General features: G+C 38.7%; 1 protein-coding gene across 6 annotated transcripts in view; it reads left to right on the top strand.

Annotated features, from left to right (window-relative positions):
• The window catches only part of PPP1R12A (protein phosphatase 1 regulatory subunit 12A), a 110528-nt gene extending 92371 nt beyond the window's left edge, over nt 1-18157 (top strand). For 5 of the 6 annotated variants that reach the window (XM_067469116.1, XM_067469114.1, XM_060777401.2 and 2 more), the window contains 6 exons: nt 669-685; nt 1670-1796; nt 5430-5534; nt 6209-6256; nt 8000-8050; nt 16016-18157. In XM_067469116.1, coding sequence (XP_067325217.1) covers nt 669-685; nt 1670-1796; nt 5430-5534; nt 6209-6256; nt 8000-8050; nt 16016-16102 — 435 coding nt within the window. In that variant the 3' untranslated portion in view covers nt 16103-18157. The remainder of the gene's footprint in view (nt 1-668; nt 686-1669; nt 1797-5429; nt 5535-6208; nt 6257-7999; nt 8051-16015) is intronic. The other variant, XM_067469115.1, reaches the window with a different exon arrangement.
• Nucleotides 18158-18550: the final 393 nt, after the last annotated feature.

Here is an 18550-nt window from a genome sequence, read left to right as displayed (position 1 = left end):
GACAGAAAATGCATGGCAATTCATTCTGAATTTAGTATAATCACCAAAATCTGACCCATGCGATTCTCTTCATTGTCCCCATTGTTCCAAGTGACCACAGTGAAACAAATTACTGTAGTATACCCTCTTTATCTCTGTATTGCCACTGTTATGAATTCTGAAATAGTACAATTGTCATGGCCATGTCAAATTAAGCTATTTATGCTTTGTTTATACGAAACTGTCATTATCAACTTTCATTTGTGTCTCTGGGGTCATACAAAGATTTTGTAAATTGTGTGTCCAGGAAGGATTTTGTCCTGCATAGCTTTAATAGTGGCTTCAGCCCAGTTCAGTGGCAAGCTGGTTCAGAAAATGAGACTTCTCTGAAAAGCACTTCAGAATGAGAGGAAGACTTGTTATTCTAAGGGAAGAACTGAAAATCCCACTGGCATCTTTAAGTCACTGATGCAGATTAATGAGTTAGTTGAAACCTAAGTACATTTATTTATCAATTTTGTTCTTGCTTGTAAACTTCTTTAAATAGTACATGACAACCAGAATCCATAGAATAGTTTCATTTTCTAACTTTTATTAGAACATTTATTTTCTTAACTTTTATGACTGTTGTGTTCTGAATCATTTGTTGTCCAAGTCTTCTAAAATGGCATCCTCTCTTTATTTTCCAGAGTGATAGCCTTTCAAGGTACGTGTGTTCTGTATGCTTTATTCTGTTTATAAGGATTAATATGTAGTTCTTAATTGTACCTACTTACAATGATTTAAAAGATTTCGGAAAGCATGTAGGATATCTTTCAATCATTACAAAACCTGTAAAAGATTATATATTTGTAATAATTTTCCAACGCCAGTACTTTTATGTTATCAAAGCTACAGAGCCACCACCATAATCCTTTATGGGAATACAAAACTACACATTCAATTTGTTCCAGTCACTATGATCTACTAGCTACAAATGGAAAGTAAAAGTGTGACTCACCAAACTGAAATCAAGGTTTTATGAAATTGGCAAATTTTATATAATACTAAGCTTTTCACCAGTTGCTTAATATTGGAGATAATTGATCAAATACAATTGTTTGAATTCATTTTTATATATCTTCAAATTGATGGGATGTGAAAATTGTGTTCTTATTTTGTTATTTGTTGTTTGCATTTGCATAGCATTTTCAGTATTGTCGAAGGCTTTCATGGCCAGAATCACTGGGTTGTTGTAGGTTTTTCAGCTGTATGGCCATGTTCTAGAATGGTCTCATTTCTTTCAAATGCTCTGTGGTGTGTTCTTCTCTCATATACCTTTCTCAATTGGAAATGTGTCCTGACATTTTACTTAAAAAACTACTCCCCAGTAGAGGAACTCCTTAGCACAATGTGCATAGACAAAAGAATGTGCTGCGCAATTCAGGACAAAGGAGGAAAATCTTCAGCTATTAGAGTCATTGTCTGACAGCAATAGAACAGCTATGTTGTTTCTTATTAGCAGTCAAATGACCAAAAGTCACTTGAGGTATCGTTTTAGTATTCATGGGGAAGATAGAGGGGGTGAGGAAGCAGTGTCTGTAAACTATGGTTGCTTAGTTCCTAAATTAGTTTCGCCAATCCAGGGCATAATGTCTGGACTGAATTGTGAAAGAACTTTAAATTAAAAATACATATTTGTTTATTAAAGATATGAGACGGGATCCTCAGGAGATCGTTATGATTCAATACTAGGACGGACTGGTTACAGTTACTTGGAAGACCGTAAATCATATTCCAGTAAATCAGAAAAAGAAGATACAGCAGATTTTAAAAAGGTAACTGTCATTAACTCTATTATAAGTTTTGTATTATAAATTATTATATCTGTCACATAATTATCTCTGACTGTGTTTATTTATTTATTCAGTATATAGCTTGTTCAGGCCTGAGATAATTTAGCCAACAAAATGCATAAATAGAGCAAAGTTTTTGCTAAGCTTCTTGCTTATGTCCTTGGCCTCCTGCTCAGCAATATACTTCCCTAGTTAGAGTCCAGATTGTTTTCTCAGTTACTGATTCTGGCTCTTCCAAAAATGTTTGTGTCTTCTGTCTGTTTTTTTTTTCATAATCCAAAATGTGTTATAATTTGGTGTTTATCAACATCAGGCATTCTATCATTTTGGCTGTAGCTTTGCCATTGCCTGCAGCTGCTTTCAATTAATCACATGTAGACTGACATTCCCTCAAATCTTAAATATCACTCTCCTCTATTGGCTTCTTCTGTTGTGCTTAGGTCTCCTCATATGTTGTTTTCTTTATTTACTCTTTCTAATGCTGGTGCATGTCTCTTCATTCCCATTACCATTCTACTTACACTGCTCCTCTCTACATTCCTCTCATTGGTGCCAATTGTATCATAGGAAGCTTTGAAGAACTGTGTAACCCATAGTAACTTAGGGTATAGCGAACTGACTTAAGTCACAATGAGTACAAGAGTTGGGAAATCAGATAGGTCTCAGGAGCTGGAGGATTAATCCTATGAGTTGGATAGTGTCATGGAATAACCTTTCACCAGAAACCCTACTCCTGATGTCATCTAGCACTGTTTTATTTTGCCCTTTTTACATAAAAAACACTCTGCTGGTGTTCAGAGGAGCATTTCCTGTAGGCAACTAACAAATTTACTTGGAACTTGCTATCCCCATTTGGGACAATAAGGGGTGAGCTAGTGGGTATAGATAGTACCTGGAGGAGCCATTCCTTAAATCAGGGGGCCCCAAACTAAGGCCCGGGGGCCAGATCCGGCCCCCCGAGGGCATTTATCCGGCCCGCAGGGTGTGGAGAAGGTGGGGGAGGCGGCGGGCGAAGCAGCTTCGGAGCCGCTTCGTCCTCCGCCTCCCTGGGCCCAGCTGGCTCTTCTCCTGCTGGTGGCAGGAGAAGGGGAGGAGGCTGCGGGTGAAGCAGCTTCGGGGCCGCTTCGTCCTCCTCCTCCCTGGGCCAAGCCAGCTTTTCTGCCTTCGGGAAGGGGCCACGAGCTGCGTGCATCCGCAGAGCAAAGCCAGGCGGAGCAGCAGCCGCGTCCCGGGCATGGTGCGCCTCCCCAGCCTCTGCCTGTCAGGGCGGGGACTCCATGGGCTTCCCTGCAAGGCAAGGCAAGGAGCAGAGGGAAGGGGTCAGTGCGGAGGGAGCGAGCGAGGGAGGGAGGGAGGGGTCTCCTTCCATCAGGGAAGCACCCGCCAAGACCCTCCTCCTCTTCCTCCTCCTCTGCTGGGCAAGAACCCCCTCCCTTCACACACACACACACACACACACACACACACACACACAGACATCATCTTTGATTTTGGGCTGTATGGCTGTGTTCCAGAAGCATTCTCTCCTGATGTTCTCTCTTTGGTTCCATCCTTCCTTGTCTCTTTCCTTCCTTCCCACCCTCTTTCTCTTTTTCGTTCCTTCTCTCCTTCCTTCTCTACCTTTCTTTCTTTCCTTTTCTCCTTCCCTCCTTCTTTCCCTCTCTCCCCCTCCTTCTCTCCTTCCTTCAATCTCTACCCTTCTTTCTTTCCTTCCTTCTTTCTTTCTTTCTTTCTTTCTTTCTTTCCTTCTTTCTCTTCTTCCCTCCTTTTCCCCTTCTTCTTTCCCTTTTCTCTCTCTTTCTCTCCCTCTTTCTCTCCTTCCTTCATTCTCTACCCTTCTTTCTTTCCTTCCTTCCCTCCTTCTTTCCCTCTTTCCTTCTCTCCTTCCTTCCTTCTCTACCTTTCTTTCTTTCTTTCTTTCTTTCCCCTTCTTCCCCCCCTCTTTCCATCTTTCTTTCTCACTTTCTCTCCCTCCTTCTCCCCTTCCTTCATTCTCTACCCTTCTTTGTTTCCTTCCCTCCTTCTTCCCTTCTTCTTTCCCTCTTTCCTTCTCTCCTTCCTTCCTTCTCTACCCTTCTTTCTTTCCTTCTTTCTCTCCTTCCCCTTTCTTTCTTTCCCTCTTTCCCTCTTTCTTTCTCTCTTTCTTTCCCTCCTTCTCCCCTTCCTTCATTCTCTACCCTTCTTTCTTTCCTTCCCTCCTTCTTCCCTTCTTCTTTCCCTCTTTATTTCTCTTCTTTCTTCTCTACCCTTCTTTCTCTCCTTCCCCCTTCTTTCCCTCTTTCTTTCTCTTTCTCTCCCTCCTTCTCGCCTTCCTTCTCTACCTTTCTTTCTTTCTTTCTTTCTCTCCTTCCCTCCTTCTTTGCCTCCTTCTCTCCCTCCTTCTTTCTTTCCTTCCTTCTTTCCCCCTTTCTGTGTATGTGTTTTGTGTATGTATATGCATAGATGTGTGTGTTTGTGTGTATATATATATATATATGGTTTTGCGCATGTATTGTAATGTATTTTTGGGGGGATGTTGCCTTTTAAGTCTCTTTCACTGTGTTTTTATGAGTGATAGTCACTTGTTGGCCTGATAGATGTATTTTGTCCAAATTTGGTGTCAATTTGTCCAGTGGTTTTTGTGTTAGTTAATCCCACAAACAAACATTACATTTTTATTTATATAGATTTTTCAAATTATAATCCGGCCCTCCAACAGTTTGAGGGACCATGACCCGGCCCTCTGTTTAAAAAGTTTGAGGACCCCTGCCTTAAATGCTAAGTGAGTCCTGAGCCAGATTGATTAATTCTGTGCTTCTTATAAAGGAAGGCAGTATAGAGGAGTAAAATAGACTCACCTACAGCCTTGGAGAATACTTTTCAAGCCTTTAGGTGAGTCCAGAGCCAACAGTGTTCCTTTTCCTTCTGGATTTTTTCCCTGCTCCCTCTCACTTTTGAAAGAGGGATGATTTGCCTTATATGCCAGGTAAATTAGCATAGCAAAATAATTTTGCTTCATGTTCTAGAAAGTTGGCATCTATGCTACAGAGGCTGTCCTTGAGCAAATCATTTGTGAGGTTCGAATCCTCCATAATTTTTGGATACTTCCTTCTGACTCCACTCTCTTGTCCCTTGGCTACCGCATCTTACCCTTTCTACATAAGTATTTTAAGAAGGAAAATAGATTTATCATTTGGCTTTCATGTAAGCTTGTTGTATAAAACTTGCATATTCAGAATTAATACTTCATGAAGTATATGTTATTGGACAGAAAATAAAATAAAAATATGATTAATGCTTTCACATCGTCATATTAATACATTTTCTCAAGGCTTGTGTCTTGCTGATTTGAGGAACAGCATAGATGTGGTGAACTGGTTATTTGTTCTTAAAACCAAGTCCTTAATTCTTTGGAAATGAACTTTTTAAAAAATTAAAAATAAATTATAAATTCCTTTTTACCATATTTACCACAGACCTTTGAATGGTTCAGAACCATTCCCAGTTTGCACACTACAATGTGATCTTTGAATTCTCATGACAAAGGTTTAGGATTGGATTTCACAGTTTAAGCTTAACCATAATGCAGATTTGAGTAACTGAATGATTCTCAAAAATGTCTTTCATGTTTGCCAGCTTTATGAACAGATTGTAGCTGAAAATGAGAAATTGAAAGCACAGTTGCATGATACCAACATGGAATTGACTGATCTTAAGCTGCAGTTAGAAAAGGCAACTCAGGTTTGTATTTCCATACTTTTAATCAAATATGCAGCGCTAAGGATCTAAGAATTTGTTTGGCATGCACTTGTAGTAATGTCGCATTTCATGGGATCTTCTCATCCAGCAATTTAGTGTTTTTTGTTATAAATGTGACTCAAAAGGATTAAAAATACAATTCTATATTTGCCATGCCATATTTTATTAGAACGAATCTGGCAAAACAGTGGCTTGTATTGTTAAGCAGCTTTAGTTAAGCATCTGGTGTTTGTCGCATAGTTTTCTGTGTCTTTTCCATTTTTCCATTTCCCATATTCCATTGACTGATTGTTGGATTACATTTGTATCCTGTCAAGGCCTCCCCTCCCCTTCCCAGTAGCCCTTTGAGATAGACCAGATGAACCAGAGCGCTCAAGGCATCCACAAATGAGTTTCATGGGTCAATTGGGGCTAAAACCCAGATCCCCCAAGTCCCAGTCCATCGTTCTTTACAATTACAGCACACTGGCTGTCAGTGAAACAGATAGAAAAGTGGCCATTAGCGCCAGTGGTTCCAGAACTGTTTGGAATTTTGGCATTCTGTAGAGAAAATGAATACATATTAGTAATAGAGCAAAGTGCATTTATCTGGATTTTATTTTTCCACTATGTCTCTGTTGTGGATGACTCTGCATGATATTACTTATCTGTTTCAGCGGCAGGAAAGATTTACTGATAGGTCTCTGCTAGAAATGGAAAAAAGGGTAAGTGTTCCTCCTTTGGTTCCAGAAAAGTTTAAGTTCATAAGTTGCTAAAAGTAAAAACAACAAATTATATGCCTATCCTGTTTATGTAAATGTAGGAAGAATAGATTTCTAATTTTTTCAGAATTCTAAGTAAGCATAGTTTAAGCTAGGTTCCTTCAAGCAGGTGTTTTGAACTACAGTCCCCAAAGCCATGGTTTGTTGTAACTAATGGTCAGCTGTATAAGTGTTAGAGACATCTTGAATTAGAACTTTAGATTGTGGACTAATTTGGGAAAGATTCTTTGTGTATTCAAGAAGTATCTTCTTACATGGTAGAGCTCCTGCTTGGTTCAGAATCTTATGTTTACACACATTCTCAAGTGTTAGACAAAACTCAATATTATTTTATAGTGGGTGTTGATTGAGGAACACCACTCCTACCAAGTGGTAGGCAACCAAGAACCACACTTAAAGTTAGGATGCACCGTACAGGGTCTCAAATGACATCTCCACATAAGGATGTGAATGTGGTTGTTATGTTTTGTGTAGTCATATCAGTTGCATAATAATGATACAACATGTACCAGTTTTAATTTGAACATGTCAAAAGACCTACAAAAAATGTAAACTACAGTATAGCTGGCTGGTGGTGCTTTTTTGTATATATGAAGTTTAGAGACTGCTTGTATCCTGCTTCCCCATTACACTGTAGTTCTGTGGCAGTTTCAACAGAATGGGTGTATTCAGTGTGCTAAAAGAATATATCTTTTATTTCCCAACATTACAACTTTTAAAATGATATTGTAGCTTTTTAAAGCTTACTGTCAGTTAACAACTCACGGTTACTTAACTGAGCACTGCTACAAGGGAAGTATTTATCAGAAACTCGGTTATTATCAGAGAGAGTTAAATAAATTAGAAGCTGACCACAGCAAACTGTTACCCTACTAAACTTAAGTGCTTAAATTTAGGAATTTTTGCCTAGTTATTCACTTAACTATGATTAAACTGAATTCAAATGGTTTGTATCTGAAAGGTGACCGACAAGAGTCAGTATCAACGGGGCGGTATGATCTAACCAGAGTTTTACACACCTCAGCTGATGCTCTTATTTTGCATAACACTTGAATGCAGATGTTCACATACACTTTGCAGTAATCTGCTTTTGTCTTTCACACATTGGAAATACTTTAATGTTAAATCCTGGATAGAGCAGCTTTTTTAAAAAAAATAAATAAACTCACTGCATTTTCTTAACCTGAGGCAAAACTCAAGCTGTGAAAAAAAAACCCAACCTTATTGTCCATTGTATAACTGATGACAAAATATGTGCAATATTAGCACTACTTGGGTATAGTACAGAGCGCAAACTAACATTTGCTTGTCTGTGGTAACACGTGCTTTGTGCTTCTATCTTTTTAAGAAGAGCTAGGATATTTCACCTGACTTCCTTATATGTTACATTGAATTTCCACCAAATCTAACTAAGAGAGCAATATCAGGCAGAAGTGACAAAAACCTGTTGCCTGTTTAGCTTTATATGAAGAGTGGTTTGAATTTGTGGAATTAGACCAAATGTAGTGTTGTTGTCTTTTTTTTATTTGAAAGTATTGTTTTACACATCACTGGCCTCGCAAGTCCATGTCCTCACTGTGCTTATGAATGTTTGATTTCCAAAACTGAGAGTGCACTATATTCACTTTATTTTATCTACATACCTATGTTGTACTGTTTGTTTTTAATGCAACTACTTTTCTATAGGAACGAAGAGCTCTAGAAAGGCGAATATCTGAAATGGAAGAGGAACTCAAAGTAAGTTATCCACCACTGATGAATGAGAGTCCTCTCTAGACACACACACACACACACACACACACACACCTGTGGTTTTTCTGAAGTACACATGTGTAGGTTTTTTTTTCAATCTTGGCAACATGTCTTATTATACTTGTCCCAGTTAAAAACTCAGTGATTGTATGTTTCTCAGGGATGCTTTATATAGCATAGAGGAGTGAAAATACCACAGTGGTCAAATGTCAGAAATTGGGTAAGATAGTAAAGAATTAATTAGCTCTTGTACGTTGGACAGTCCTATGCTCAGCAGAAGCACCAAACAGAATTAAAAGGATAGAATTAAAATTTGTGATTCAGACATCTGTATAGAGTTGGTTTGCTGTGGGGCTTGAGAAATGAGGTCACAGTCATGCATGATGGAAATGGACTGGAATAGGCTGTGTTTAATTTACTTGGGAAGGCTCCAGGGCTTCAGGTTCAACAGCTTCTGAAAGAGATTAAATAAGGCAAGGGAAAGAAAAAGGGTTCTAAGAATAAAAGTATTTTTCAGCACTTTTTAAGAGTTTAGCTGGAGCACAATGGCTGCTTCTGTGAAGAGATTATCAGACAGTGCAATTGAAGTTAATTTCTTCTTCATGATCTCTGTGAATCACACATTTGGGTAATCTGTTCAGGTGCAGAGCACTGTTCAGAACCTTCTAGAATCACTAGGCAGAAAAAGTTTTGGCAGTAACTCCACACACCATCCTGAGACTATATGAGGCCTGGTTGCTGCCAAAACCCCTCAGTTCCTTTTGTCCGTGCTGCAGCCAGTTCGGGAACCTTCACTACTCAAACTCGATAGTTCTTCAGACTTTGCCTGTTCTTCTATGATTTGGATTGCTTTATTCTGTGATGAGAACTTCTTCCAGTCCAGCTTTGGGTTGTGATGGCTTCTGCTTTTGAGTAATTTCACTCCATGAGTATGGTGCTTACGGCCTAGTTCAGTATGGCCTCCACTAGTCACTTCAAGCAGCGTGAGCAGTGTTTTGGTCAACTCCCTGACAGATGAGCATTCTCAGTGTCTTCTTTGCTTAGGTGAAGGACAGTCCATCGACTAATGCATTTATTGCCAGATCTTTACGTCTCAAACAAGGAAGAATTGGGAGGCAAAGCTTCGTTCCTCCCTGTAGCAACAGGCCCTCTCGCCTTCCTCCTATGCTTCAATCTTGACGTCCCAGACAGGGTTGAAGCAGTCAGATGTGGGCTTCTCAACCCTGGTCCCCACATCCACTTTAGGAAAACCTGTTCCTTCTTCAACATTTTCAATGAATTTTGTCATGAAACATTTGGCAGAAGAAGTGACTGCTTCTCATTCAAAGAAGACAAAGTCCAAGGAGCCTACTCCTTCACCAGAGAAACCCCTGACACCGGGGGAGGCTTACAAGGAGGCCAGAAAGAAAAAGGGACAAGAAAATGGCTAAAAAAACTCATGCCAAACCACCAGTCCTAGCTGCTGAATTACCAAAGGCCCTAAAGGGCTACTCGTGAAACAATTTCTCCCAACTTTGAAGCTCCCATGAAATTAGTCAGGGCTCATTCACCTATGCCTCTGATGATGAGATTGGCTGTTACAAAAAGGGCCCATGTCTCAACCAAGGTTGTGTTCTTGGTGCCACCACACCACTGATGCGTGGAACAGGTGTCCTTGATGGTTCCTTGACACTGAAAAAAGTGCTTGAGAGTCTAGACCTCTGAAACCTCCAATGCTTCCTCTCTGGCAGACATGTCTATATCCTTCCAGTGGGTACAGTTCCCTTGTAAGATCGGCCAATTCCATTTATGTGAATTTTTCCAATGTCAATTATGAACCCCATTCCCTCTATGGTCTGGGGTTGATTCCTGCACTTTGGTGCTTTCCTGACCGCTCACCGGAACCAAGGGTTTCAATCATTAATGCCCCATCCCTACGAATGATTTAAGGCTGTTTACCCTCCAGGTCCTGCAGATGGCCATGCCTTTGGGTCTCGAAGTCAAACAGTTGACACAGCTTGTTGGCCATCTGCTGTTCCGAGATGCCCAATGGGCTGCCTCCTCTGCTGCATACTTGTCTTTTCCTCCCTACTTGCTGCAAGTTGTGAAATCCTCCTAGTCCAACCCTTTGTCCGTGCCACCTAATTCGGGAAAAGTGACAACTGGGTACTGATGACTCTGACTTGCCTTGGCTGTTGCACCATTTTAAAGCCGAATTCCATCATAGTGGCTGAGACTCAGTTACCTTCAAGGCAACATCCTCATGTCACTCTGGCAGAGAAGGAGGGGGAAAGAAAGTGCAGCTGTCAAAACACATTACTGGTAAAATGCTGATCCATGCAAATTACCAAAGATTTCTGGCCTTCTGCATCAAGAACTATGCATACTGGTTTCATGCCTTAACATTTGGACTGTCAACTGCCCCAGCAGTTTTCACAAAGGAGATGGCAGGGATAGCAGTCTACCTCAGAACCAACAACATCATGGTGTACACCTACCTCGACGATTGGCACCTAGTTTCTTAGTCTTTGGTATGCCTCCAGGAGAACATTTACTTCGCACTTCGCCTTCTATGATACCTCGGTCTCATGGTGAATCCAGATAAATCCAACTTGACCTGTTCCATCTGGTTCATCAGTTCATTTTCGATTTTCTCCTCAATAGGATCTTCCTTCCCAAAAACGTGATCACATGTTGTCGCATTCTCAAGAGAGTGAAGGTGAAAGGCATTCAAATTGTTCTGGTACACATGGGTTCCACCACATTGGTCACACTCTTCATGCATATCCACATGTGCCCGCTTCAGCAGCGGTTCCTCCATGCTTTCAATCCTCTTTGAGATCTTCACAGCAAGCTCCTTTTTCGATCTTGAGCTGGGTTCGAAAATCCCTCAACTGGTAGATTATCAGGAAAAACGTATGTATCCATATGTCATTTCAGTCTCTGAAACCAAAGGCTTCCATTACAATGACCACTTTGATGCTGGGTTGGGGGGCCCACTGTTCATAATCAACCTTGGTCACCTCTGGAAGCAGCTCATCACATCAACTACCTTGAACTGCTGGTGATTTTCAAGGCCATGAGATGCTTTGAGGAGCATTCCATAATACAAATATTGACAAATAACACTACCACGTTTTATGTGAACAAACAAGGCAGAACTCGGTCCTGTTTATTGCTTCAAATGACACTAGAGTTGTGGGAGTGCTGCACTTGATAAAGTATCTTCCCAATTGTCATTCACCTTCCGGGAGAGTACAACCTTCAGGCAGACTCCTTGAGCAAGATCCCATCTGCATGCCAAGAGTGGCGACTACGTCAACCCTTTCTGCTCTGCATATGCAATGTTTGGGGCTATCCAGACATTGACCTCTTTGTTTCAACGCAACTACAGAAGGAGGACTGTTGAAGGGCTTGGCCATTATGAGATGCTGGATGCTGGACTAGGTAGGCCTCTGCTGGTCTAAGCAGGACTGGTCTTGTTTTTGTAACTATCTTGATCTTTTTCTTTAACTTTTCAAAGATCAATCCACTGAAAAGCTGCTGCTGTTTAACTGCCTTAACCTTTTGTATGCCTCACCAATTCCTGTCCAGCCTTAATTTAATTAATCCAAACTATGAATATTTTACTCCTGTTGATAACATTGGCCTGTGAGTGACCAAAAAAGTAACTACATATAGATCTGGTCTGCCAAAGGGCATTCTAGAAGGGAAATGCTTGCTTGATAGCAAGCAGACCCTACTATAGGTAGTCTGCAGACGTAATCAAGATAGGAATGGATTTTGGATCAGGAGGTTTGAAAGACTTACACAGAAGCATCTGTTAGGAAGAAGAGAAAAAATCAATCCCAAAAGGAAAATAGCAGGAAGATGGCATTTTTCTTTATTTTAAAAAAAAATGTATGTTCAGTCATTGGATTGCAAAAATACTAAGGTGGCACACTCACAAATGAATTTATAAAAAGTAAACATTATAATTTTAAATCCATTGTAAAAATCAGTGATCAAAAGCATTGATAAAGTAGCTGTTGCAAACAAGTTTACCAATTCCCCCATGAGTTAGCAGTCCACCAGAATTTAAAACAATGTGTTCAGCTCTGTAATGAGAATGTTGTTATTTCAAAGCCGTGTTCTTCATGGTCATTGCACTAACCTCAGAGGTCTCTGGTGTGTGGAGAAGGCAGCCCTTTGAAGATCTCACCATGCCATCATAGCAGACTAGGTCCCAGGATAAACTTTGTTCAGGGCTTTAAAGGATGGCAGCAGCACTTAGAATAATATCTGGTAACTAACTGAGTCCCAGTACAGATTTCATAAGTGTAATACATTTCTTCTTAAGAGTAGTTTAAATAAAAATATTTCCAAAACATACAAGACAAAGACCAGGCCACAGCTCAATAGAATAAAGGTAGTTAGTCCACATTTGACAATGGATGTCCCTTGAGCATCTTGGAATATTCTAACTTGAAGAACTGTAGACCTGATCTCTTTTGGATGGGCAAGTGGAGAACGAGCATGTTTTCAAGTTAGATAATTTATATTGTATAGCTCTTCAAGTGTGATGTATTCACACCCACCTTCATTTTTTATTTTCTGTTTGCTTGGTTGGTTAACTAAGAACATAATTGTATGACCTCATACAGAAATAAACCAGTTCATTGTTGCAATGAAATTCCTTGGAAAACTGTGTGTCATCACAAGTTGTCCTTAAAGTATGTTGTCTATGTTTTACACGAAATTACTTTCAGCTAAGAAAAGAGTTCTCTTTACATCTTTTTCTTTTTCCTTTTAGTTATCTTCACCACTGATATATTTTCAGTATGCACATTGAATTCCTCTCATCTTGGTTCCTGTTTCTTTGATTTCTGCAGAAACAATATCAAGTAAAGCAAGTTCAGACTTTGGGGCGTTTAAATGACCGACTGCTGACTGAGAATAGGGCCTTGACCAGAGTGGTTATCAAGCTGCAGGCACCTACGTTCTGTGGACTTGTAATTTTCCTTTTCCTTTCTTTTTGTAGCCAGGCACATGTTAAACTTCTGCTAGTGTCATGGCTTGCAGCTCTTGCTAATTATGCTTATGTGACTGAAGACTGGCTTATTGCTTAAGAAATAAGAAACTTTGTCTTCCATGCTTGGTTTCCAGCATTCTAGACCTGCCTGATTCCAAACATCTTGATGCTAGAGTCTAGTTTAGGAAATTGGTTTGTTAAGATAGCTCTAGTGCATCTCATATTGGCAGTTTGTCTTTATATTAAATTTGCGAGCACTAGGCTACAAGTGCTAGGGAGGTTGATTTGAAAATGGGAACCACTATAATCTAGTAATATTCCTTCCTTCAGATGTACATAAAAACAGTGGGGAACTGAACTTTAAATCTTAATTGTGTGTTCTCAATGGTCCTTTCACTGGAAGCAATGCATGTAAAAAGAAAACACTGGTGATGGGAAATGCTTCAGTCCTATTATCTTGCATTAAGTATAAGTGCAATATCTTGCATTAAGTTGAATCTGTCATTTTGTCACTATATCTACATAGATATGTGCCTAACTTGAGTTAAATTTGGTAGTCATCAAGGCTTGTGATGGTTTTAACACCAGAAGCATTTTGTGGTTTACACGAATTATTTTAGTTAGTCTTTCCTATTTATATCTCTGTCTTATTGAGCAGGAAGGTCTTAGATATTTTGTCTGTCTTTTCATTGGAAAAACCTCACACATTTCCTCAAATAAGTTCAAGCGATATGGAACCAAGAGATATGGAATATAGAGGAATGTACCTTTGTCTCTCTTCCATAGAGTGTAGAATTTTGAAATCCAGGCTACCATAGTTCTCCTAGGAGGCTAGCAAACATGAATAAAGAGTATGTTTGTATACATGTTGTAAAATCAGTCATGTGATCAAGTTGTGGTGTTCATACGTAAACCTCTCTGCTATGTACATATGCTGAAGTAATAAATTAGATGGGGTGGACTGGATACAGCTACTTTGCTATACTAATGCTCTGTGGTTGTGGTTGTGCATGTACGCACTAAAATACCAAAAGAGAAAGCTGCTTCTATGCATTTGCTTCATGTCAAGCAGAGTCTAGTTTAGCAAAGTATATAGCTATTTCAGTGTCTAATGCAGAACGAGCATGCAGATATAATAGGCTATTTTAAATGAAACTTTTGTTTAAGATAAAGTTGTTTGATAGTTTTGATACCCAGTATGTTGGGTATCACAAAATACAAAAAGTATTTTATAGTAATCAGCCCTGGAAAAAGGTGTGACTGATCAAAGCATGGAAAGCAAGATGTAGGCATTTAAAATATTGGAAATCAAAGCCCACAGCATAGAGCAGCAGTCCCCTAGCACCATCTGGGCCCTATTTGTCAGGAAAGATCAGAGCCATTGTTGGAACAGTACTCCCAAAGCCACAAAGTTGTAGTAGTCAGTAGTACTGAAAGAAATTAAGAGGTTCAGGACAATCAACAGGGTCGTGGTTCAGTTGACAAAGATAGTTTCAACCAAGTAGCAGAACTGGAAAACAGATAATGATTTATTCAAGAAAATCCGACACTGTTTGAACACTCTCTGTCATATAAGACGCTTACTGCTTGAGTGACGATACTCGGTGAGGCATTTATCACCTCCATGACCCAAATGCCTTATCTTCTGCTGAAAGAATGTTGTTTACATGTATGGTGGGCCTCATTACTTCTAGGAGTACAACAATTTTTATATTGTACAGTCTCTGAAGTATCTTCAGGATATTGACTTGATGGAGCCTCAGTATTACTATCTCGACAGATTTTGTCGTAACACTACTATCTTAGCCAAATGTATGTGAGATTTTTTCTGTTTTCAGAAGAAGCCAAATTGGTGTGTGAGTCCAATAATTTTAAATGGTTAATGGGAGGCCTTCATTTTTATATTAGTACATACTTAAAAACCATATAATTCTGTGAGTGGGTAAAGTTTGACCATTGATCTTTTTAAAATCACATTGAGAGCCTTTTGATGTTGTGGTATTGACCAGTACTGTAACAGTTTTTAAAACACCTAAATAATAAATGAGCCCTTGTTAGATGTGGTGAAAATATCTACCTTTGACTTTCTGGCCATTATTAGTTGGACAGAAGTTTAGTTTGGCAAAGGTGACCTTCCATCTTAGGATGGCTTTCTCTTTCTATACACTGCTGGTCCAGGACAGGTACTTGTGGATGAATCTATGCTGTCATGTCAGGGCTAGGAAATTCCATATCTGGCCCAGCTTTGTGCTCCTTCTGTTTCAGTGAAACTCTCTGGATAAATATAGAACCAAGAAGAATGTAGTATTAGAGTTGTATTCTTGAAAGACAGCATTTTTTTTCTGTGTGTTTGTGTGGGGTGTCTGGTTAAATGGGAAAATGTAGTTGCTGATTTCCCTCTAAAACTCATTAAACTTTCATTTTCTCCTGCTTCTGTGAGTATGAAAATTTGATTAAACCTGTATGGGTTTGTTATGTTACTTAGAACAAAGCAGTGACCATATAATTGAAAAGAAATGATTAAGTTAATGTTCAAGACTAGTTTATTCAAGTGGATATGAAATGACACTAACAGGCATATTGTGTAACCTATCTCAATTGATGAAGCATTTTGTTTTGTGAACCTTCTTTTTAGGATTGAAATGGATAGTATTTTAGGAATTCCCTGAAATTCCTCCCATTGCCCCCATATAAACAGCTTTCTGCATGCTTGAGCAGGACTGACTAAATCTGTGGAGAATTCTTTTATTTAATGCTTTAGTTTGCAGTAATATTATTGGTATACATGTATATTACAAAATCAGAAAATTGCTAGTGCCGATAAGTCTCGCCTTCTGAACTGTTAGTTGGATGTTGGGTGGTATTTGCAGGAAAAGGAGGCAGATTGTCTTTGGACTTGTATTTATCATTCTGTTCCTTTTCAGACATCACATATCTATACTTTTTTCCCTATCTGACAGATGCTGCCAGACCTGAAGGCAGACAACCAGAGGTTAAAAGATGAAAATGGGGCCTTGATCAGAGTTATCAGCAAGCTTTCCAAATAAAATTGTTTACTCCAGCTGCAAGTCATCAGATTGCACATAATTAGTAACTCCAGTGGACCACAGCATGGAAGTCACTGGAAGCCTGGGAAGATTTCTTGGAGACTGTCATTTTCAGATATTCTGCCAAATGCCCTTACCTGGGTGTGTGTGTTTTTTAAACAAAGATCATTGTTTCATGTGTAAAAGCAGCTGCTGAGAAGACATAATGACTGAGAAATCTTGTTTACAGCTACTGCATATAAGGAAAGTGTTTAAGGCCAGATAAGCCTCAGATATTTAACCAGTAAGCCTTAGTTGTACATAAACACATGCATCGAAAAAAGCTTTCTGCTCTCACAGACAATTACTTTATTTTGTTGTTGTGTCACAGTTCCTGGGTTTTTTTCTTATCCTGCCAATTTTTTTCCAGTTTGAATTTGTGTGTGTGACCTTCTAATTATTCTTGTACCAGAATTTTTCCTTGTACAGTATTTTCACAGCTTTACATTTACAGAGATGTTCACACCCTTTAAAAATACAAGTAGATAACTAAGCTTATATTTTCCAGCCCACCACCCCAAAACAGAAAGATTTTGTGAGACCTTTGCTTTCACTGTTGTGCAATATGCATTAATTTCCTATAAAAGATGCTTTAAAAGTCAGTTGAAAGTAGATTAATTATATAAAAACTTCTCTCTTTTGCCTTTATTGGTCACTTTTTAAAAAGAAAAGAACAAGGGTTGTAGTGCAAGATGTTAGATCCTGTAACCTTCACCTTCATTTTAGCCGGTACTGAGTGAAACTGTATATATTCGTGTATATTTGTTTGGATTTTTTTTTCAGCCCCACGTGACATGCTTGAATATATTTCCCTATGGCAAATGTGTGTTAAAGTAAATTAGGCTGCTCCGAAATAAATGTTTAATAAAATCCATTACTTTTTAATGGTTTAAATTAAAAATTGTATGGAGCCACAGAATGTCTACGAACTATTTTTTAAAACAGCCCTTAGCCATTCCCTCCCATTTTTCATTTGAGTAGTATTCACTCATATTAAAAAATCAAATATAACTTCACTGCATTTCACATATCTATATTTGAGTGCTGTCCAAAACTGTTGTGCTAGCCAAAGTAATCTTTAAGTCATTTGAAAGCCCTAACCTGTTTTTCATATTTGTGTATTGCTATTGCCATGTGAAGAGGCATCTACACCGATACCACCATCCCATCTGACCATTTTATACATTTCAGTGGCCTTTTAAAAAGTACTCCAGTGAAGATAGCTTTTGTTAGAAAACAAAAACAAATGGCTTTTCTATTTTCACTAAAACCTCCTAAATATAACCATCTTACTGGCCTACAGAAGATTGCCTATAAAAACCACTGGACAGTTCAGCCATTAAAACAAATTGTATATTGTAAAGCTTGTAGTAGCTATTGTATTATTGATTATATTGTATACTATATTAAATGTGAATTTGTACCCCTTCATTTTAAAAAGGTCATTGTGTTCTACTGCCTAATTCTTGGGGAATGGGACTTGCTTCATTTTGGGGAGGGAAATGGAGAAGGACTCGCTGGGGGAAGATGTTCACACATTTCCCTTTGAGGGGGAAGGTTTTTTGAAGATGTAAGGTTTTGCTCTTACTACCAAGCTCAGGATTCTTGATTCTAAAGGTACAAGGATAGTTCTGGGATCTCTTGTTGCAGTAGGTCTGTATGAGTCAAAAGATTTAATTAAGATGGACAGCTTTCATGCGCTTAAGCTACTACAGAAACCAAGCAGAGAATTGATCCATCTGAATGGCTGCAACACACTGCGTCGTGTTGTAAGATGGTTAGGCATACTGTGGATTATATTTGGTAAAAGTTTTGGATGCCTGTGAATGATTAATGTGTATCTAATATTTTAGTGTTTTATATATAGGTTATTTATTCTTTAAAACTGGCTACTGTGTTGCGTTGATTTCATTGGTAGTATTGAGCAGACCTTGCATCTGCATGAAACTACTTGCAAAACCCACTATTTTGCAAAAAAATGTATTTTGACATATACAAATAAAATGAATAAAACTATTTTAAATGTGTGAATTTTACTAAAAAAAGACATTTTAAACTTGTGAGTTTGGTATTTAAATTCCTTGGTTCATTTTTTTCATTGGTTCATTTTGGATGGAAAGTACTTTTCAGAGATTGTAATCGAATTGTGTTTGCACATCTGTAAATGCAAGAGTAAAATACCATATTTATGCAATCTGTAACAAACTGAAAAAAATGTTTATATATTTTACATAAACCTGTCTGCATGTAGAAATTATATGGGGACCAGTTTTTTATGTGTTTTGCCATGGTAAAAATGTTTAATCTTAAATGACTGTTGAAGCCACTAGAATATTTTGTAGCTAAATATACCAGAGATTTCTATATAAATTCCTTTAGCTATATTAACAATTCCTCCCTACATCCTCA

Source organism: Anolis sagrei, chromosome 5, assembly GCF_037176765.1.
Source record: "Anolis sagrei isolate rAnoSag1 chromosome 5, rAnoSag1.mat, whole genome shotgun sequence".
In the NCBI taxonomy this organism is placed as follows: Eukaryota; Metazoa; Chordata; class Lepidosauria; order Squamata; family Dactyloidae; genus Anolis; species Anolis sagrei.
The sequence above is the reverse complement of the archived record's forward strand: the minus strand, read 5'-3'. Positions and strand labels throughout refer to the sequence as shown.